Source organism: Primulina huaijiensis, chromosome 2, assembly GCF_012295235.1.
Source record: "Primulina huaijiensis isolate GDHJ02 chromosome 2, ASM1229523v2, whole genome shotgun sequence".
Taxonomy (NCBI): Eukaryota; Viridiplantae; Streptophyta; class Magnoliopsida; order Lamiales; family Gesneriaceae; genus Primulina; species Primulina huaijiensis.
The window spans coordinates 23,469,487-23,491,819 of NC_133307.1; the positions used below are offsets into that span (position 1 = coordinate 23,469,487).

A 22,333-nucleotide genomic window follows, 5' to 3' on the forward strand; every position below is an offset into this window, starting at 1 on the left:
AACAATTTTGGTGTTAAAACCCGTCAATGTTTTTTGTTCGAGCAAGAGACCCATCGTTTTTTCAACTACCAATATAAGATACACTACTGCAAAAAAGTAAAAATAATTTTTTTCTCAGTACATCTTTTCTTTTTAACTAACTTACCCAAAAAATAACATAACTTATACTTCATGAAAAGTCCAATCAAGATCAGGCCCAAACAAGATTTTGGACCCCCGACCCATCCTTAGTCAAAGTAGAAGACCTATGGTAGATCTCAGGTATTCTCCTATAAATACCAAGTTTGACAGTCTAATTATTCATTAAATATATTGATTTTTAGCGGCATTTCTAACTGCTCTCTCATTCTATTCTAAATACCTGACTTGGACGTCGGAGGGACTATGCCGGAACATCTTTCCGACCCCTTTTAATGGTATTCTTTGTGATTTCAAGCTTAAAATAATTTCGAGATCTGCATTCAGATTAGTATTACTTATTGAAACCAAACCTTATATTTCTAGTGAATATCAATAAATATTATTACTCGCAGCGATTAGGCACTCAGGTGATAATATCATGCACCGACTGTTAGGGGCGGACCAAGGTATTTTATTAAGAGGTACAATTCATATAAAACTAATCACAGGAGTATGATTTATGTCAACTAGAAAACGGACATAAAAGTTAAAATATTCATTAATTCAAATGCGACTTACATTTAATATCCACTCTCGTTCATTTTTTTTATAACAATTTATGATATGATCGTTTGATAAGTTACGTTCATTTTTTTGATAACAATTTATGATATGATCGTTTGATAAGTTATTAAATATAATTTTTTCAATATATATTTTCAAATAGTTATTTAAAAATCGATATTAATTCTGTAGCGAAATTGATTCTTCACGATCTTCAGAGCTGAAAGTATCATCTCTGCTGTGGAGTTGAAACCAACTTGATTGCTTGAATATTATTTATTCCATTAATTAATTTTATTAAATTAAATTATTAAAGGCATAATAGTATTCTATACTATTTTATTAAAGTTGAGAACATGATACTAACTACTTTGGAAGGACACTAATTTTTTCTTCCAACTTTACCCTTATATGATACTAATATTAAACTTTTGTTTTTTTGTTTGTTTTTTTAAAATTTCAACACACACTTTTATTTTATTTTTTTATTTCAACAATTCAAATATCAATTTAGTCTCTCCATGATTTGTCAAATTTCATTTTAATCCATCGATAATGATAAAAAACTATACACATACTCATCGGGTGTGTATAATAACTAGTTTAAAATAAAAATAGGGGCATTTAATAAAGAAGAGGGCCCATGCCCACTTGCCCTATATGGGTCTGCCACTATTGACTTTGGTGTTATAATAAAATTAAAATTTAATTGGAGGCCGTACATTTTGAAAATATCAAAACTTTAATATTGAATTTTATTTTCTATATTTTTCAAAACAGCTTAGTTTTTAATTCACAGCCGTGTGAGTCCAAGAACTAGTCCTACTTACATACATCTGAATCTGACTGTTCAAGTCGTACTAAGGGTCTCCGTACGCTAGCGGTCTTAATATATATAATAATATATATATATATATATATATATATGTGTGTGTGTGTGTGTGTGTGTGTGTGTGTTGACGGAGAAGGAAACATAAACTCCATTATTATTTAATTAAACGTCAATATATATATAATATGTGAATATTTACACTAAATTATTTTCATATAGATATGTTATAATACCCAGATTTATGGGAAATATTCACTTTTAGATGTATTATTCTAAGAGTAACATGAAATTTATAAAAAAACATTTAGTTACATCATTGTCAGATAAACGCTCGTATTGAATTTTCATCGCTGAAATGACACGTCTCACTTTCAAATAGAGTAAAAATGGTGGGAAATGCACAGAGTTGAAGTGAATCCACCCATTGCTGATTGCTCCAATAATTGCTTTGTTTGAGAGCGACTGCATTGACATGTTGAGGTGCATGTGGGCCTCTGCCCCAATCAGGCTGAAAGAAGTTTGGCCCACAATAAACCTTTATATCTTCACCATCGTCAAAGATAGCCCAAACTTGGGCCCATTATTAGCATAAGAAATAGATAAGTACAATCGTGTACGAGTGATCGTGCCATTTGTACATCGGACGGCTCGAATATTTTGGTTATAACAAGCCAAGCAGAACATGACGACATTACAACAATCATCATATACATTAAATTAGCACGGGAAGTTTTTTTTTTATAATTAATTATTAAAATTAATAAATATCTACAGCATTTTATGTATGAATTAATTAATCTCAAAAAATAGATATAAAAAAAATCATCATATTTTTTTACATTCGAAAAAGAATAATATATATTAGAATAATTATACATCTCTCGATCATGAATATGCATTTCAAAATGAAATTTTTATTTTTTTAAATCCAGGTAGATTATAACAATGAATCTGCTGTAGTTTTTTAGCCCAATGCAATTTTTAAGGATTAACCTAACATAAAATACTGAATAAATGAGTAATTTTTGTATTTTCTGATTGAAAAATGATATCATGTTTATATTAGAAAAATAAAGACATAATGTGTGTATTAATAGGCAGTACTATACATGTAAAAGTAATTTGAATAGACATAATACAATAACATGATGTTCATTATATGTTGATACAATAAATTATGCATTATATATTTATTATTAAATATTTAATACATTACATGGATACTTAAGAAAAATCATATCATTCAAAGTTAATTTTATGACATGATATGTGTTAGACACTCGTACTTAACCTTTGAATCTTTTTGCACGACATATTTGAAGAATTACAATTATCAGTTCTTGAAAAGTTGATTTATCCAAATAAATCATTAACGCATCAACATAATTTCTGCATTATGTTTTTTGCAACTATTACATCTTTTATAGCAAATAAATATCCTTCTTCGAGTATTCGCTTCATCTTATCCATCACATGTTGTTTTATAGTCTCATGGATAAGTGAACCTTATATAATGGGGCAAATTTATTCAAGGTAAAGATGCTTGAAATTTCAATATGCATCACTGGATACTGCAAGTTAATCGATTGATATATCAGAAAAAATAAAGTTATCAATACTAAATTAAATGTAGAAATATGGGGAAAAATTCTTACTTTTTAAACATCTTGGTGTTTGCAAACTCTGGTAATTCTTTTATAGTTAGAAATTAATATATAATAAATGTGGATAATATTATGTTTACAATATACTTTAAAGTTTATCTATACACTCGAGTGTACATGCACACATTACCTTTGGAAATTACATATTTATTTTATTATTTAGGGGAAAAAACACATATTTTTAATGACGTGAACCTTCAACCGCTACATTTTATGTGTAATAAGTAAAGCATTGAACTAATATAATAACACGAAAATCAAGTTAGCAAAGTAAATGACAATGGACAAATTATTTACGAAGAGTTTATTCGATAAAATATTGATAAAAAATTGAAATTTTGATTATTTATCAAACAATTATGTACTCCATTAACACTTTTTCCGAATAAAAAACACATACTTAGATATTGAAGGCGTGGCGTTTCTCAAGACATAGGATTAATGGATCCAAAAATATTAATAACGAAACAAAAGAAAAAATTATACTAAGGGTTGAAAATTGGATTGGCGCACAATAAATCGGTATACGTGGCAGTTTTAAAGTTGACCATTCAGCCCACGATGTTGAATACACAAACGACGCAATATTAGTTTATTTATTATATGAAGAAAAATCAATAAAATACTCCAATAAAAGAGTCCCGTTTGTGTGGATGAGGCATCGGCTTGAGATAGCAAGGTTTGTTGGTTTTATGTTTGAGTATCACATATTGTGGGTATTTTTTTTTTGTTTAGATAAATTTAGTTGTTTTTTGAAATTAATTTGTTTATATGAATTTAGTTGTTTTTTGAAATTAATTGTCAAAAATAAATAAGTTACGGGTCTACGCTCAAATCCTGTAATTTATATTATATCTTTATAGTATGAAACAATATCATACTTGTACTAAAAAGAGTTCTTACTTGTAAATTTTATATTCTTTTTTCCTTAATTCCAGAAAGTTATGGGTTAAAACTTATTTTCTCTACTAGAATATTTCAAGGATACGGTGAGTTCGTTATTAATGCTTGTATGATGTAGGGATGTCAATTTTCTCTATGGGTTCGGGACTCTGTGGGAAAAAACCCGAAACGGAGAAAAGGATCACCGATTTTTTCGAGTTCGAGAAAATCTCCGAAACCGTCCTCGTTTTATCCCATTAATATTTTTCAAACGAGGATGGAGATTTGATCCCACAGTTTCGGATTCAGGGATTTCACAAACTCGAACTCAGGACGAGGATGAAATTTAGAGATGTGGATGACAAATCCGCATCTCGCCTCATTGTCATCCCTAATATGATGTAATTAAATAGAAAATCAATAAACAAAATTAGACATCTTATTTCAATAATACTCAACATTTTATAATTACTTACACATAAACATTATATATCTAAGTGTTGATTGTCGAAAATACTCACACATAAGATGACATGAGTCACTCAAAAACAATAAATTCATGACGATATTTTTTATGCTAAGAAACTTCGTTACAATTTCCACTCCATTTTCATTCATGACCCGGTCCGGTCAGTCCGGTCCGTTTGACCTTTTCACGCCTCTCTCTCGTATAAATGTTTCGCACCTTTATCGAATCCTCCTGCAGTTTAAAGTTACTACTCACTCGCTTCTCCTCCCTCCTCTGCCACCAACAACCTCTTCTGTTCCTGCAGTTTTGAGCTACTACCTACTCACTTCTCCCCGTCCTCTGCCACCAGCTAACTCTTCCGCCGCCACAAAATCTTGGCCTTGGAGGCTCCACCGTGGTTGAAAATTTCTGGTGGAATAGTAACTGCTGCGGAGCCAATTAAATCTACCAAGCGATTCTCGAAATCCAAACTCAAGAACCTATCTCTGAATTCATTTTTTGTACATGGGCAGGATCCGAGGTTTCTTGTTCAAGCACAGGGTGGTCACAATTCTCCGGCGAGTTTGCCGGCATCACCGTTGCCGGGTGGACCATCAGGAAGCCTGTCGGGTCAAGGAACCCATCTCGAGGCTCATCAGCTGGACACATCGCCTCGGGCGTAAATTATCCAAAGCCACCAAGAAACTCGATCGGGGTCGAGGTTATGCCCGAGTTCAACAAGACCCGGTTCCCGCCCCGAAAGGGCATCTGGCGGTGTACGTGGGTCAAAAAGATGGGGAATTTCAGAGGATTCTGGTGCCTGTTGTGTATTTCAATCACCCTTTATTCGGTGATCTGTTGAGAGAATCAGAGAAAGAATACGGGTTCGATCACCCGGGTGGGATTACCATACCCTGTCGGTTGTCGGAGTTTGAGCAGATTCAGACCCGAATCAAGACGGTTCAGTGTACCCGGAAGAGTATCCGATAAAAGTCGTTGGCTTCTTCTTACCTTGCTGCCAACCACATGATGCAGATGATAAAACAATATTTAGCTTCTTGTAAATTATATCTATTTATTTTAATTTTTGTGCGTAGTTCAGAGGGATCTTGTATTTTGTTTTCGGTACACTATACAAATGTTTTTCCATCCGCAAGCATAGACTAACTTTATAATAAATAGCATATTGTTCGAGATATTATGAAGTAACTTAATGGGTTTGTAGGATTATTTTTCGATTTATTCTTTTTTTCCTCTTTTAAAAAAAGTTATGCATTTTTTGCATAAAAAATAATCATTTTTTTTAGAAATAGCAAATATCGACTATATGCCGATATAACACATGCTCATGTTATGTATTACTTGAAAGACATGGACACCCGCTGATACATAGATGAAAGTGATCTTGTAACGTTACAAGTTATTAAATTCTTTTTTATTTTAATTAAATGTTTTAATTACATGGATTAATTATGTTGTATATATTGATATGTTGAAATTATATTTTCTACATGATTACATTATAAATGTATTTTTTACATAATTATATTACAAATGTATTTTTAAAGGTTATTCGAATTTGCATTCTAAATCCAAAAAGCTTCACAAAAAGTGAAATTACTTGTAAGATAATAATGATTTTAAAATTTTAAATTATTTAATTCATTATTCCACTGGGCGAGGTTAACTTCATACGGGAAAAGATAATATTCCAAAAAATATATAAAATTTAAAATATAATCGCCACATATGGAAAAAAGTGTTGTAATTCCACTAAAATGATATTAAATTTTGGAATTGAATTCCACAACAATTCAGCTCCATGTAGCGGTAGCCATGTTTATCCCTTTGTCATGTGTGAGAGTGATTGGCATTAACTTAGAATTTCTTCATTTTCTTATTCTTGATGCACTAGTTGTAGTTGAAAGAAACGAAGGGTGTGGCCCTCTTGTATACTTTTGTTTATTCCTCTTTATCAGAAATACTTCACTTATTTGTCTTTGTGTGTTTGGTAATTTTGACTCGGAAGGTTGAGATAATAATATTAGGATAATATTACGTGAATAATATAATTATTTTTAATTTCGATTAATGAATAATTTGAGTAAAAAACAAGAATCCGAAATTGTGCCTTGAGTAATCAAGGATATTATACCATTTCAAAATCAAAGATTTGATGCCAGGGGGTTGCTAAAAATTAAAATTTTTTTTTAAAGACTCACCATTGATATTGATGTAATATGTCTGATCATTTTGTATATTTTCTAAAAAATATTAACTATAGATGGTCGAGCCCATGAAATTTAACGAGCAAACAATCACAATTCATTAAATAAATACAAATTAATGAAGGAATAAATCATCCGATATTTCCCCCACTAGATTTCGCCAGATTCACTTACATTAATATTTTGGCGCCACTCGACTTCTGGTTTGATCAAAGCAAAAAACAAAATAAAAGGAAAAAGTGGACTTCTCCAAATCAATGATACCATATAGCTGTCAAAACAGAATAGACAAATCTGTTTGATTTTAATAATAGAAAAATTTGTTTTTAATTTCTAACATATTTATTCGAGTATGTAGTTGCAAGATGTCAAGTTGAGAGATTTGACAAAATGTAATTCAAATAAAATCAAGCTGAAAATCTGACGAAATGAAGTTTTTGATAATATCTCACAAAGCCAGTGATCCAAATGATTAGTGGTCAAAATAGCTGGAAAGCCAACTCAATTATCTAGAAATCATATTCAGGACGGTCAGGTGAGTTCGGATGTAATCGAGGCAAAATAGTGGTCACAAAATCAAACCGGCCAACATCCTCGAGCAAGACAGCTCGATAGACCATATCTTTTATTTTGGTCTTATCTCTCATCTCTATTATTGAAATGGAACAATCCAACATGTTTTGCAAGGGTAAGACAAATATCTACAAATCATCTTCCAAAGTCATAGTCTGTATCAGAGCTTAAAAAGCTTATAAATAGCAATGGAATTGTTGGTCTGCTACACGAATATAGCTTCCAAATAGACTTGAGCATTTTCAGTATATCGAGCATATATCTCTTACATGAATTCGAAATCGAGTGATTCTTGATTATATGGAAATGTTAAGAGAAAGGATTGCAATTAACATGTTCACATTTTGCTTAGAAATCAATGATCAAAAGCTATAAGCACCGCACAAGACCACACTCATTCAACCATTTTGCTCATCCAATTGTTTCATCGATTCAACCATATTGCTTATCCAACCGTTTCATCAATCCAACCATTTTGCTCATCCAACCGTCTCATTCATTCAACCGTTTAGCTCTTAGAGCAGGACCTGACCAGCAACCTGCCAAAAACACGAATATAATTATTTTATGTCAGAAATCATGCAGAACTTTTTCCAATGGTCATATTTTTGTGTATAACATATATATCACTTTTGGAAACTATATATACAATATATAGAAGATCAAATACAAGCTTTTGAAGGTGATTCAAAGTATGTTCAACCTACATGACGAAATTAGCTAAAATGATAGCAAACTCAAGAAGGAGAGTCTAAATAGATATATTATCTTAGTGGGAGCTTTTCTCCTTGTATGTGAGGATGCATTTGAGAGTATATAAATTAAGTCATAGTTTGGTACACATGATAGGATAAACATGTGATATATAATATAAAGATAAGTTAAGGATAAATAAGATGTATGATATTATATTTAATGTTTGGTATGATTTTAATACGAGTGATTAAATTTATATATTATATTGTAATGACAAAATTAACCTTATCATAATAAATTTTATAATTTCAAAGTTGTTGCTTGAGTTCATATTTCTTATATGTTCATGTGCCGACAGTGCTTACATGATTTATTTATTTTTACCTAATTTTATATATATTATATAATATGATAATTATATAATATATAAACAAAATTTAAATGCATTTTTAAAAAAATTTAAATGATGGATAAGTATAAATTAATTTTTAAACTGTGACAAAAATTTAATTTATACTTCTCCAACCGTCGACTGTGAAGGATCGATGCAAGCTTACTAGTGAAATGAGAGAAGATAGGGTTTAGGATTTTTATAAATTGAGGGCAATTAAGTCATTTGTAGTGTATTTTATCATTAAATTAAAATTATCACACATAATAGAAGGGATATTTTATCTTTGTATAAAATTATTTATCACGGGTCATGGGCTTTCTAAAAAGATAACAAACATGGGATAAGAAGGATTATTAATCAATCTCTCTCTTATCCAGTGTACCAAACTATGCCTAAATGGATTAATTTTATCACACACACAATCACTCACATATATAAGAGATATGAACGTCAAAATTTATATGAGTGATAATTTTCACACAAAGACATTAAAAATTTTGTTTGTAATATTGACATAAAAGACGTTAAAAATTATACGGATTGTGAGGTTACGACCAATAGTCGAGAGTGTGCTAGGAGTTTCGATTAAGCAAGGGATAAGTCTTGAGTCGAAATGAGTTTGTACATATTGTTGCATAAATCAAAATATTATTGTGAATCTTTCTAAGGTGAAGAAGATGTGACATATGAGTTGTCAATATATGAACATCCATAAACAAGTTCGAGCATATTTATTTACTTTTACTACTGTTTTTGGTAGGCATAGTTGAAAAATTTTACGTATCTTTAAAATACCAAAATATTGCATACAAAGTGTTTGATAAAATGATTCAACAAACCGTTTTTACACATTCAATTTTCATATCTTTTAAATATTTTAAAAATATTTAATCGGTTTGTAGAGAAATCATTTTGAATTTCTTCCATTTGATTGTAAAACCGCTTGATTGTAAAACCAAACTGTATTTAATGTATCGATGTTCAATATTTAAAAAACCGATCTATTAAAGAAAATTTAAAATAGTTTATTCAGCTCATCTAAACGCTAAACCCGATCCTAGTACAATCCCACCATATAAAATAGGTAATTGAGTTTGGTTAATATTTCAATATGCTAAAACGTTGATCAACCTGCCCGATCCCATCTAATCGTAGGTTGTAAGCCGTCCCACCTAGCCAAAGTCAATACAAAATAGAGTTGGCAATTTCGTGACCCCAAAATACGAACTGGAGCACCCCACTTACCAGTTTTAACTTTTTAACCGTGCCAAGACCCAACCAATTAGCTTCTCAATTGAAACCCGTTTCCTTGTTTTCATTTCATCAAATGGGCCGGATTCAAATTTCACCTTGTGGGCTTTAATGGTCCGAGGCCTCTCTCACACACGCACTACTCGCACACATTAAGATCCACCTTTTTTACATTTGCGATCAAAGGAGAACAAATATTTCTAAGAAAGTGGGAAAAAAAAGAAATTCTACTTGGTAAGCAATTCAACGGGCAAGGGAATTTGACAAAGAACAAATCCATTGAACCTAATCACGTTGGAATATATTCAACTTTCATATTCAAAACATATATAGAGAATCTGAAGTCCCCAAAGGTATTTTTTTCTTCTCAAACTGAAATAACTCTAAACTTTGATGCATAATTGTTGCGAAATTGTTATTGTTTTACTTTTTGAGTCATTATATGTATTATAAAAATTTCCGAATCCATCAATAAATAAACTTTGGTATGCTTTTATGAACATCTTTTCATAAAAAATGTCTTTTGATAAAAAAAAAAAGAAAAAAAAAAAGAAGAAGAATATGTAGTGGACACCATCGTATGAATTCCACCACATCATGTCAATTGTAATATTTTATTGCAAAGTTATCCATATTAAATATTTTCAACTAAAGTTACTAAACTTTTCATGGACTATTCAATTTTAGGTAGAATAAGGAGCATAATACTCAAAACGTGAGGACAAAATAAAAGGGAATTAAGAAGTCAATTAGGCTTAAGAACACCACCAATTGGCTTACTAAAAATCATAACCAAACCTTCTTAGCTCTAACAATGTTAAAATTAAATTTAATTGAATTTTTTTTTTTGAAAAAAAAAGTTTGAGAATTTTAGTATAAGATATAAAATTTATTCTAAAGCTAGCGGAGATAAAGTGACCCCTTTATTGTAATGTAAACTTGTCTCCACCCTTGTGGTAGCTACACAGACAAAATAAGAAAGAAAACCCGAACAATGCTTGATCAAACCCTTCAAAAATACTCCATTAAAACGCCAATTCAACCTCTGAATCTCTTCTCCATAACCATATCGTTCTTCTTCATCATCTTCTTCACAAATAACATCCGTTTCACCAAATCCTACGCCTTGATATACCCGGGTTGCTCTCAAGAAAAGTATCAGGCGAACTCACCATACCAAACAAACCTCAACTCCATGCTCTCCTCCATAACCAGCTCCTCTTACACCACCCTTTACAACTCTTTCACTCTCGGCACGGACCCCTCGACTGCCTCGCCTGAGGGCTCAGTTTATGGCCTGTACCAATGTAGAGGTGACTTGAACTTGAAGGACTGCTCCACATGTATAGCTAGTTCGATAAACCAGATAGTCTTACTCTGTCCGTATACGTATGGAGCAACACTACAGCTTGACGGATGCTTCGTTCGATACGAGCACGTCGATTTCTTGGGAAAACCCGACACGAACCTTGTGCACAAGAAGTGTAGTGAGAGGTTACTTAATGATGCTGAGTTTTTACGTAGGAGGGATGATATTCTTGATGATCTGAGGGGAGCAGTAGGGTTTAGGGTGAGTTCTGTGGGGTCTGTGGAAGGTTACGCGCAGTGTTTGGGGGATTTGACTGACGAAGACTGTAGTTCTTGCTTGGGGAATGCAGTGGGGAAAGTAAGGAGCCTATGTGGGTCGGCGGCCGCGGCGGACATGTTCTTGGCTCAGTGTTATGTCCGATATTGGGAGTCTGGTTATTATGATAATTCTTCAGGTTTGTTTACTTAATTCTGTGAAATAATTACTTTTTGCAGAACGTATTTGATCTTAACGTTCCTTTTGAAAAGGAACATGCACGAGTTCTTGAAATAGATATATATGCTCGGGGCGTATNTATAAAACTTGTATAACTGATAGGAGGGTAGACATTGAATTGAACTGGTCCAATTTCTCTCTTGGAAAGTAGAGAACCCACTAGGAAAATTATTCTATGATCCTAAAGGATCCACAGCCAATCCTTTTATAAAGTTAGAAAATAAAGTAGGAATGAAATGCAATTATAACTGTTCCGTCATTATTCTATTTATTTCAAATCTATTAAGAATATCTTCCTTTTAATTTGTACCCTCTCATTTGGAAAATTTTCTTTATGTAACAAGCCTGTAACGTATATTTCCTGTTATACGGTTTAGATTTATGATATGCGTATCATAATGTTTTAAAAAAAAATTATCATCATCTTTATATGAAACATCTATCACAAATATAAACTGTGTAACAAGAGATGCATTGTAAATAAATATACATCTTGATTCTTGAGTTATGTTTTCTGGTATACTTCATGCAGTTTAGCTAAAATTGATAATTATTAAGTGAGTGGTTATTTCCTTAAATTTTGTTTTTGTTTTGTGACAATATGTACGTGTAGATTCTTCCAACGAGGATGATGTTGGAAAAACAGTGGCGATAATTGTAGGAGTATCGGCTGGTGTTGCGGTTTTCATCGTTCTTTTGTCATTTTGCAAAAAAGCCCTTGGTAAACAACTAAATTCCTCCCTTTTAATTGTATAATTTTTCATGTTGGATGATACATTGAACAACATGAAAGTGATACGTAATAAATATTTAGAGCAATGTCCTTGTGTAGACAGGTAAATCTTTCTAAATCGTTATTTTCTTGATAAATAGCAACCATCCCTCCTGATTGATTGATTAATTGGTGATGGAAAATGCAGGTTGATATACCAAGCATCTGGTTGAATTGGAGATTCTTGTATCTTGGATGTTCTTTTTCGTTTTTCGTTTTCTATTGGAAAGTGCTAAATGTAACAATATATATGCAGCCAAGTTCCATATCTTGAATATTGATCGATCTGCCCAGAGACAACTGTTATTGATCATCTCAAGAGATTTCCTCAGCAAATATGATGTCGTATATGAATTGCACTGAAACAGCAAAGTGTAGATATCAGTACGCGATTCACCTAACCGTACAAAATCGTAGGATAAAATAAAGAAACAAGTGTGACGACTGGTTATAAGAATTTTCATGACTACTGGGACATTAGAACAATGAACACACAGTGTTATACACTGTAACAATAACATACTAAGCAAAAGGCAAACCACTGAGAATTTTCATGAGTCATGACTTGTACGTTCGAATCATTTAAAAAAGAAAGAGAAAAGTTATGACACAGAAAAAACCGTAAGACATGCAAATTCCATTGAACGTAAATGTTACCGCTTCAATATGTCATATATTGTATACAGAACACAAAATAGAGACGCCTTGTATGTATTTTCTTCTTCTTTAAGTTAAATAAAATCTTATTTAAGCTCGGTTTGGTAACTTCATATAGTTCGCTGGTTTTTAAAGCTCGACTTGAGAACGGCATACAGGATTAAAGAAATAAATCAAACTACACTGAGACCAACCCAAGCACAGCTCCGGTTTCATGGTATTAGAACTTGTTCGAGATTGACTTGGTAGACACTCAAGTAGTCAAAATATAAGCTCAGCCTTAAATAAAAAAGACAATTATAAATTTTGCTTAAGCAATATGTTTCTAAGCTCAACTCAGACATTATTTCCAATTGAAATTACATAATTTTGAGCCAGATGGTACCTTAAGGATCCTAAAATCAATATACCGACCACAGAGTTTAAGAAGATACCTGCAGGAAAATAAAGTTGAATATTTCTAAAGATCAGTTACATATACCATGCTACAGAATCCACATACACAAAGTGAGATTACACCCTCCCATCACTAATATATCTTATAAGTAGGGGACATACTTGGTAAAAAAAATTGAAACTTGCAACATATAATCTGAAAACCACTCATTTCAATAATAATAGAAATTAGAAAATGTGCAGAATTTCATGCGCACATACTCTGATTGATGCATCTCTTGGAGAAGTCTAAGTCCGTCTAAACAATCTTCAAGATAGACTTGGTTTTACGCCGATCCGTTGCCTCAAGCTGCTTTGCTGTTGGCTGGGAAGATATCGTTTACTGCCAGTAGCCGACTATCATGAACTATCTTCTCGAGTGATGACACGACTCCACATTGATTTCAATTGCCAGCGAAAAAAAACAAAAACAAAACCGCCATTATTTTTATATTATATTAACATGTGAGACGATATCATAAACGTTTTTGTTTACGAAAAAAATAGTAACATCCTTTAAAAACTTATTTTNTTAACTGTAATTCAAAACAAAGTGAGATGAAAACCAATTTTTTTTAGGAGTCATTATGAAAGCAATTTCAAACTCTAAATATAAACCTTAAAAAAAGCTTGGAGTTCAATGAGAAATAAAACGACAATATAATTTTGGTCAATCAAAAAATTAACATTTAATCATATATACGAAGTTCCGAAGTAGAGTTCTTTAATAAATTTAATTAGTTGTAGATATTATCTTTTAAAAAATCTAAATAAACTTGATCAAGGTTTTAAGAATTTGTTTGATTTGATATAAATAAGAACATATAAACATTGAATTTTAATTTAATATTTTGACGTTCAAAATGCTTGTATTTATCACGTACCAACGAATTCATTGCTAAAATCCAACTAAACATTAAAAAAAGTACTAAATTGATGAAAGATACTTCAACATGTATAATAGTTTGAAATGTTAAACAATGTAAAGTGCGACTTTTAACAACTTTAGCTGAATTTGATGTGCGTCTTTGATGGATATTTTCCCATGATAGTTACATTCAATATTTGTCTGCCTATATATTTACACAAATAGATTTGCAGTAACATCCAACAAATTCTGCTCACCATTCTTTTATCGTCACCTGTATATACCTATCTCTCCATGTTGATTTTTTTGCTTATTCTTCAAAAATCAAGCTTCGACATCTGGTCCAGGGTACGCGGGCAAGCTCATGATACGTTTATCAAGCACAGGGCTCCCAACTGTGAAATGATAGAGGCTTTGATACTTCAATCCCTTTAATCCAAGAATCTCATGCACTGTCAACAATTCCCAACGAGTAGGATTAGTAACTGGAATCAGAATCGCTGAAACTCACAAAACAAGAATAGGAAGATCTCATTCATTTTGTTCTTCCTTTTCTATCCAATCAAGAAATTAGCAACACTCAGATTCTTGCCACCACACAAGATAATAAAGAACAAATTTCGTATGCTTTATAGCAGACAGAAATTCAGTGGCACATACGAGTGACAAATGTCACGCTACTGCTCAATCCCAATACATAAACCAATTCAGAATTAATAACAAATTAGAGAAGTTGAACTTCCTTGTTCTGAAGATCTCAAGGAAGAAAAGTTGCAAAGACCCCGAAGTTCTCATAGCACGTAAAGCTTAAAAGATTGCTGTTCGAAAATGGGTATGATCCCAAAACAAGGGATTGTATTGTGAACTCCGTATGCAAACAATCGAAATTAGAATACCAGGCAATCAATCACCAACAAGATAGGATTGCACGAATATTAAATAAATATTTCGGAATTGATTGATAAAATGGCAACAAATATCAATTGATCTTCCTCATTTCAAGTTTATTGAAAATAAGCATGAAAATAGGTGAAGGAAAACCAGTGCAACAAAATACAGGTTGAAGTATAAGAACTCTTTTATGCTAGTTTTTTCTTTTCTTTAAGAAAAACAACACAGTATGGGGGATCAAGGAAGACCCTAACCGGCAACCATAACTTGTACATAGAAGAACATCAAGCCATTCCTAAAAAGTACAATACTCATCATACAAAATGCAGGCTATTTCTGTGAAAAACAAAAATCGGGAAACAAGAACCACCACGAACCAAGGGGAATAGGGACAACAATTCCGAGAAGAACAAAAGCAATCTCTTTCACGCTAGTTTTACACAAACAACGAAGGTACCAGAATTGGAAGCAAGTAGGGAAATTTAACTAGTTACCAATACATTCTACATATGTGGGATGAGCTGCCAGTATTGACCAATTACATGAACATTATTGGTGATGAAATGTGCCAATCCATGAAAAGATGTTCCCAGCAATGTGGCGATTATCTTGAAGTCAGGAAGGACTAAAGCCGATCGCTACATCACCACTAAGGTTTACCATTTGCCCTGGGCTCCACCAACTAGTTTGTATGGTCGAATATCAAATAACTAAACCATGACCAAAAGACTTGGCATTAAATTTGAAACAAAGGAAATTGTTTAATTAGTTTATTTATTCCAATGCCTTATATTAAATAAAATTCATTCTTATAAGTAAGTAATATTTGACCTTTTGGCAAGATAATCAAGAATAATTACTCTGTCACTCTCAGCTAATCTTTACATATCGCCATTGTTTTCATTTTCATTTTTATTTTATCATCATCTTTTTTTAGGAAACAGCAAGACGGATTATTAACAACAAAGCCTCGTGTCATTTGCTTCTACAACATAAAAAATCTACAGTTCTGTAAACACATGATAAAGAAATCCAGTGTCAATGATAACTCTAAAAATCATTCATCGATCCATGTAAATAAATTATGGAGGGCCAGTAACTGACATTTGGATTGCATTTATCCATACTAAATGAAAAAAAGTAAGTAAATTAGTTGCATTACCATATAAAAAAAATTAGTTGTACTACCATATAACCGATCAATCGTCTCACCATGAATATTTAAAACGCTCAAAAGTCGTCTTACCATATAATGATAAATAACATATATCACACTAGATGTATGCTATTTTGAATCTGATAGCAAACATTCAGTTTTGATTCCTAATACAAACTTTCACATTGAACGAATATATTATTAATATTTGTCCATGCCCGACCATTTTAAAAAATGTAATTACATATTCACGAGTCACCTCACAATATAGATAAATCTTGGACAATCCAACCCAAATTCGTACTATCTTGGTTACTTAATATTGCTTAACCAAATTAACTTTGGCCATGACAGAATTCACCCAATTTTCTGTTCACTCCTATAAATACCAGCAGTTTGTGCCAGTAAAAATCACCAACACAAAAATGCCAAGAAAGAGCACCAAATATGCAAAAATATCCAATGAGCGTGAGAGAGTATCCACTTTCGAAAAAAAGGTTGCGAGTTTATTTAAAAAAGCCAGAGAACTATCAATACTGTGTGGAGTATACATCTGTATAATGATTCTGAATCCTTCAGATGGAAATTTAATCATGTGGTCATCCAAGGACGAAACTCAAAAAGGGCTTGCAAAGTTTTTGAGGTTCCCTGAACAGGAAAGACTCAAGAAAATGGTCTTGCGTGAAAATTTCTTAAAGCGGAGAGTAGCCGAGGAGATTAAAAGTTTAATGAAACTTCGGAAAGAGAATGAAGAAAAGGAAATGGAAATCCTTATGAATGAACTCATGAATGGTGCAAGTATCGACGAACTTGATGAAAGACAGTTGAATGGTCTGCTTTTGTTGGCCGATGAGAAGATAAAAACACTTGAAAACAGGAAAGATGATCCAGAGAAACAGCAAGGGCAACTCTTTATTGAAGGTGAAAGCAAAGGTTTTGTCATGGATACAGAGCCTAAACCAACTGAAGTTACTCACTCCTTTGTGGAGAACGAGGGTGAACTTCCTGATGACCTCAACCAAGTATGGCCACCAATTTATTTCCCTTGAATTCGATGGTATGTTTCAGGCGTATGCAGCTGTTACCAACCTGCCTTCTAGCAATATAAAGAAAAAAATAAATGGCTTAGAGACTCTCGATCTGGCAAACTTGGGAAAACTATTGTTTGTCATGTAGCGTCTTTCTCGTTCTGCAGATGTTATTTCTATGAGATACTAATTAAAATTAGAAAATCTATAGTTTTTTTTAACTAATTGATGAATGAAAATAAAAACAGATGAAAATTTTAAAATTTTTCCAATTAAATGAGTTCGTTCAGGGTGCTATACTTGAGAAAAGCGTAATGAATTGAATAATAAAAAAATGAAATGAGAACAGGTGAACATCTCTGAACCCGAAAATTAGACCATTATCTGTATGAGAAAAAAATTATCAATATTGAGAACCTTGAACGATTAATTCTGGTTAATATTTAATTAATAACTGATCTACTTCGAGCAGAAAATGTTGGCAAGTTGTAACATATTGTTTGTTCATGCTACTTTAACAAGTCCCAGAATCATGCGATGTTGGGGTGTCAAACCAGAATGAATTAATTTTCATATTTACTGCAGTGTCAATGATTTATTTCATCAAAGTGATCCAAGTCTAAATAATCCAATTTAAGCCATTGCTTTTACTATGGATACTTTTCTCAAGTGTGATAACTTTTGCCCCATGCCAGACATAGAAATACTCATTCTTATAAGATCAAAATTTGGAGGTATCACTCCCTGAACAACACTGACGGGTTGAAAATGGTACCCAAAACCATATAGTTTTCACCGGATATGCATAGATTTGCCTCAATACCAATACCAATACAAATGTTTTAAAAAGTGTGAAGCGGTAAGGTCAAGCTTCAAGCTTTACAAGTTTAAGTGGGTTTAGTAAATAAAATACATGAAAAAGAGTTTATAGTTTCTAGTATAATTTAATTATATCAAGTCAATCAATAGATCAAAGAACATATAAACATGCAAATTTAAGAATGAATGTATAAATTTTTTTAAAAAATTACTATTAAAGATATCTAGGTGTCTTTAGGGTTTTTTTTTGTTAATTAACTTTATCAAAAAATAATAAAAGTTCATTTAAAATTCAAAAAAATAAATAAAATTTAACCTAAAATTTTATGTAAAAAGCTAATGCTTAATCATGCCTTTTCACACTTAATATGGTCAACCTAAGGTTGACCTAACACTTTTACCCGAATCAAAACTTTTTCTTCACACTTTCTCTTAATCCGTGCTTTTTTGCCCATTTTATAACACTGCTTAATACTGCCTAAATCTACTTTGCATTTCTTTTCTATAAATATAGATGTGAGATGTCCTCTAATGCCTACACGTCGTTAGTCCCTCTTTTAAGCTTTGATTAGACAAGGAAACATAAAAGGTACTTAAAACGAAAAAAGGAGAAATCAACTTTCATGGTGATATCATCTTAAATTAGAAACAAATATTGCAAATAAAAAACATAACTAAAGCATCCGGTTCCGGCAAGATGTGAAATTGGACAGTGACACTGAGGAGAGGACTGCATACCAGGATCATCAAAGAAGCAACCTATACCAGTAGCAGAAACGCCAACTGCATGTGCTTCAAGATACAGGACTTGACCAAGAACTCCAGTTTCCCAGAAAAGCCGTGGATACATCCAAGCCCCAATATCACGTAGATTGGGTTCAAGACAAGCCACCATACCCAGGCTGAAGCAGCCATCACTAGCAATGTCCTACGCAGAGTTTCTATATCTTTCAGATGAAATTTGAAAACAACTCATGTGCAATGTAACAATGCTTTACATAAAATATATACCTTATAGATTCTTAGCAGCAATTTCTAAAAGACATGGCGGAAAGATTCAGTCATCTTTCTCATAACTCAACTAGAAATTTGGAGGAAAAAATGGACTGCGATGAACAGTATTGCCCTAGTAGTTTTAGGTTAGCTCACAGATAAAACAGTCATGTACATATGCAGCATAAACTGCCACACACAAGTCGAGTAGGATTTAGTTCAAACAATAAATGTACATTTACAATTCCAATGCTCAATGTGAAAGTGATAATATACGGCAACTATCAGCGAAGAGCATGGACATAATTAAAAGTTGGAATACGAATCTTGAAGACTACATATATGTTAGGGACTATATTATTATGGACCCTAATATACTGGACATAGGCCCAAGAGTCTCAAGCCCATGGAAGAATCTAGATGTGTTAGAGAAGTAGATAAAATGGGGAGTCATAGCTTGTTAGAGGCATTCTGATAATTTGTCATTTTGAATATTTACTAGCTTGTGCTAGAGGCAAGGAGAGTGAGTGTAGTCTTCTTGTAAAAGAATTCTATCCTTAGCTGAGATATTTCATATTAAATAAAATCTGTCTTCCTTTTCTATTAGTCAATATTTCCTTGCAGAATTAGTGGTGTTAGGAGATTTAGATCCTAACATCATACATGCAACATTTTTTAGTTTTAAAGAGCTAATATTCCAATGTCAATATAAAAGCAAGCCCGTAGTAAAGGATCACAGACCAAAACGTATCCTAAAAAACGAATTGAGGTGAGTCAATCTTGTCTGAAATCCTCACTTCTCATATCCATATTCATCACCTAATCTTAAAAGACAGAAATTTACAATGACATTTTCATCATTTTATCAAATTTAAATTTAGCTTTCTCATAACATTCATGCAAAGAAGTTATCGTGGATATGAGAAATGATGAAAAATATGACCACATTACACCCAAATGTTAAACAATGCACAATGAATGATAAAATGATAAATGATCTAATAAAAATTGAGAATCAAATTAGTCTGCTCATTAACATGTTACCAACGGCAGAAACTACTCTTGGCATTAAAGAAGGATAAAAGATAGATTAAGACGCAACTCAAAAACTAGTAAAAGAAAATTTATACTTGACATAGATAACAAAAAATCATTACATGCACACCTGGTGGCACGAAAGCCTTCTTGAAACTTCCCTACAATCACCTTGTAAGAGTTCAAAGAGAGGAAGATCATTGGGGCAGCCATCTGGCTTCACCCACGAAAACTCTGATCTTGTAACCATCCTAAGCTCATCCAAATGGTCCTCATTCCTCACCAAGAAATATAAACCATTGGGCAAGCCCACAACCCTGTGGACAAACAAAATAGCATGAACCTCAGAATCCCAAGGAAGTACCCGAAATGGCAATGCTAGCTGCCTTCTTTGCTTCGATCCACCTTCTACCAAACCTGAAGGCATGCAATGTAACAAAATCTGATAGAATGTTTCTCTTGCCATGGAAGTAACACCATCCATATCAACTGCGCTCCTTCGCTTCCTCACAACCTCAGTTAAGCTAAACCCTTCATATGAGTTCTCACTAATTGTCCTACTACTCCTGAAAGGCTCAGCAACCTGCCTTTTACAGGTAATTAATGCCTTCTCCGTGGCCTTGGCCGTTCTATAAATAATGTCCCAACACAAGTGCTCTTTACTAAGAGCATTTGGCTTCCCCTTCCAATCAAGGTTCGCAAATCTAGACAAAGCCATGCTTAACTTCTCATAATCCACCTCGAACTCACCTCTACCGCTGGGAAAAACCAACAGAACGCAATCAGGATGCTCGAACTCAATAGCTGGCATCTTCCCTCTAACGGGCCTTCCGGGAATACTAAAATCGGACAAATTTGTGAGCCCCATCAACTTCTTCAATTCCTCACAGCCTAACCCATCTAATATCCTTGCATCCCACCCAAGCCCAGCTGCCGCCATAGAAACGGCAGCTACGGCATGCCCAACATCGTGATTACAATATCTAAACGCCCTCTCTCCGTACTTCCAAGCCTCCCGCCAAAAAATAGACGAAAACCCAATCAAAAAGGAACCTTCAGGAAAAAAACCGGCGAAAAAACCAGATGGGATTTGAGCTCTAAATTCCAAAGCATGTTCCTTTGGCGCGTAATGCGCCACGAAAGAGTGATCGGATAAAGCATTGACGGGAGGCGAAATGATATAAGCCTCCGTAGGATGTAAATTCCCGCTGCTAGGATTCACGCGCAGCGACCAGGTTGAAAACCCAGTGGTTTTCCACGCAGATAATGCTAGGGAATTATAGAACAGTTGGGAAATGGAAGCTTTCGAGATAGGCACCGGTTTCGGAAACGAACTAAACACAGACAAATAAGAAGGGGAATTCACCTCATTCTCAGGGGGGTGCAGCAGGGGTAGTAGATCACCGGAAAGGTACCGACGGAAGGGATTAGGCTGGTTAGCCCAGTCGAGACCGTGAGGGCCACGCGCATAGTTGTTGAAAGAATGCTTTGTTTGATTATGGTATTTCAAAACTTGGGTAACTTGCTCTTTTTTTTCGTTTCTGTCCTGCAAAGGTGACGTAGCAGCGGGAGTTTGCTGGGATGACGTGGACATGCTGAGAAATGGAACAAGCTTCTTCGCAGCGGCAGCGGAGGAGAGAAGGGTGGTAGATTGGCGGTGGCGGAGACAAACAGGGAGTCTGTGACTGTGATGTGTGAGAGGCATGGGATGGATTGTTGCAGTGGAAATTGGAATCGATTCTTTCTACCTCCCCCCGTCCCGATTGTTCCTTCGGGGTTCCAGATTTTTCTTAAAGAAATGACCATACAGATTTATTTATTTACTAAAAACTAAAAAATCTGAAGTATATAGGCACATAGAGAAAAATAAATATTTTTTCAGTAAAGAAAAAAATAAATATCAACGCCAAAAACCAAGGATCTTTTGAATGTAATAAAATTATATTTATATTTTGCTACTCGTTAAGAGATTCATCTCATTTCGATGTGTCACTTGTTTCTTATTCCGTAGCATTCGGATATTAATGCAGTTGTAGAATTCAATGATCCACTAGTTTTGACTGATGTGTCAAGTCCCAGAATTGCAAGAATCTTGAAAACAAGCAGTCCAGAAAGAAAAGAACTGCGGAGATTTGGCCTTTAAATTCTGTAATCTTAGTATCTGCTAAAGCATTCTCTCGGTTACAACCTGTTCAATGACTCAGAGAAAAAGAAGATTTTTTT

At 33.4% G+C, this 22,333-nt stretch overlaps 3 protein-coding genes across 4 annotated transcripts; 2 read left to right on the forward strand and 1 right to left on the reverse strand.

Annotated features, from left to right (window-relative positions):
- Positions 1–5,035: 5,035 nt before the first annotated feature.
- Positions 5,036–5,500, forward strand: LOC140957662 (auxin-responsive protein SAUR36-like). The gene has a single exon (XM_073414999.1). It carries the CDS (start codon positions 5,036–5,038, stop codon positions 5,498–5,500), a length of 465 nt encoding a protein of 154 aa, XP_073271100.1.
- A 5,046-nt stretch (positions 5,501–10,546) lies between these two features.
- LOC140970683 (plasmodesmata-located protein 8) lies at positions 10,547–12,507 on the forward strand. 2 transcript variants are annotated; one of them, XM_073432530.1, is made up of 3 exons: positions 10,547–11,415; positions 12,070–12,177; positions 12,377–12,507. In XM_073432530.1, exons 1-3 carry the CDS (start codon positions 10,647–10,649, stop codon positions 12,379–12,381), a joined length of 882 nt encoding a protein of 293 aa, XP_073288631.1. In that variant the 5' UTR covers positions 10,547–10,646; the 3' UTR covers positions 12,382–12,507. The 2 variants fall into 2 exon arrangements, with proteins under 2 accessions (XP_073288631.1, XP_073288630.1); XM_073432529.1 differs by lacking the exon at positions 12,377–12,507 and having other exon boundaries at positions 12,070–12,360.
- Positions 12,508–14,253: 1,746 nt separating this feature from the next.
- On the reverse strand, positions 14,254–21,930 carry LOC140970684 (uncharacterized). Its single transcript, XM_073432531.1, has 3 exons — positions 20,241–21,930; positions 18,821–19,010; positions 14,254–14,640 (listed from the first exon to the last, which is right to left on the reverse strand). Exons 1-3 carry the CDS (start codon positions 21,813–21,815, stop codon positions 14,513–14,515), a joined length of 1,893 nt encoding a protein of 630 aa, XP_073288632.1. The 5' UTR covers positions 21,816–21,930; the 3' UTR covers positions 14,254–14,512.
- Between the last annotated feature and the right edge of the window lie 403 nt (positions 21,931–22,333).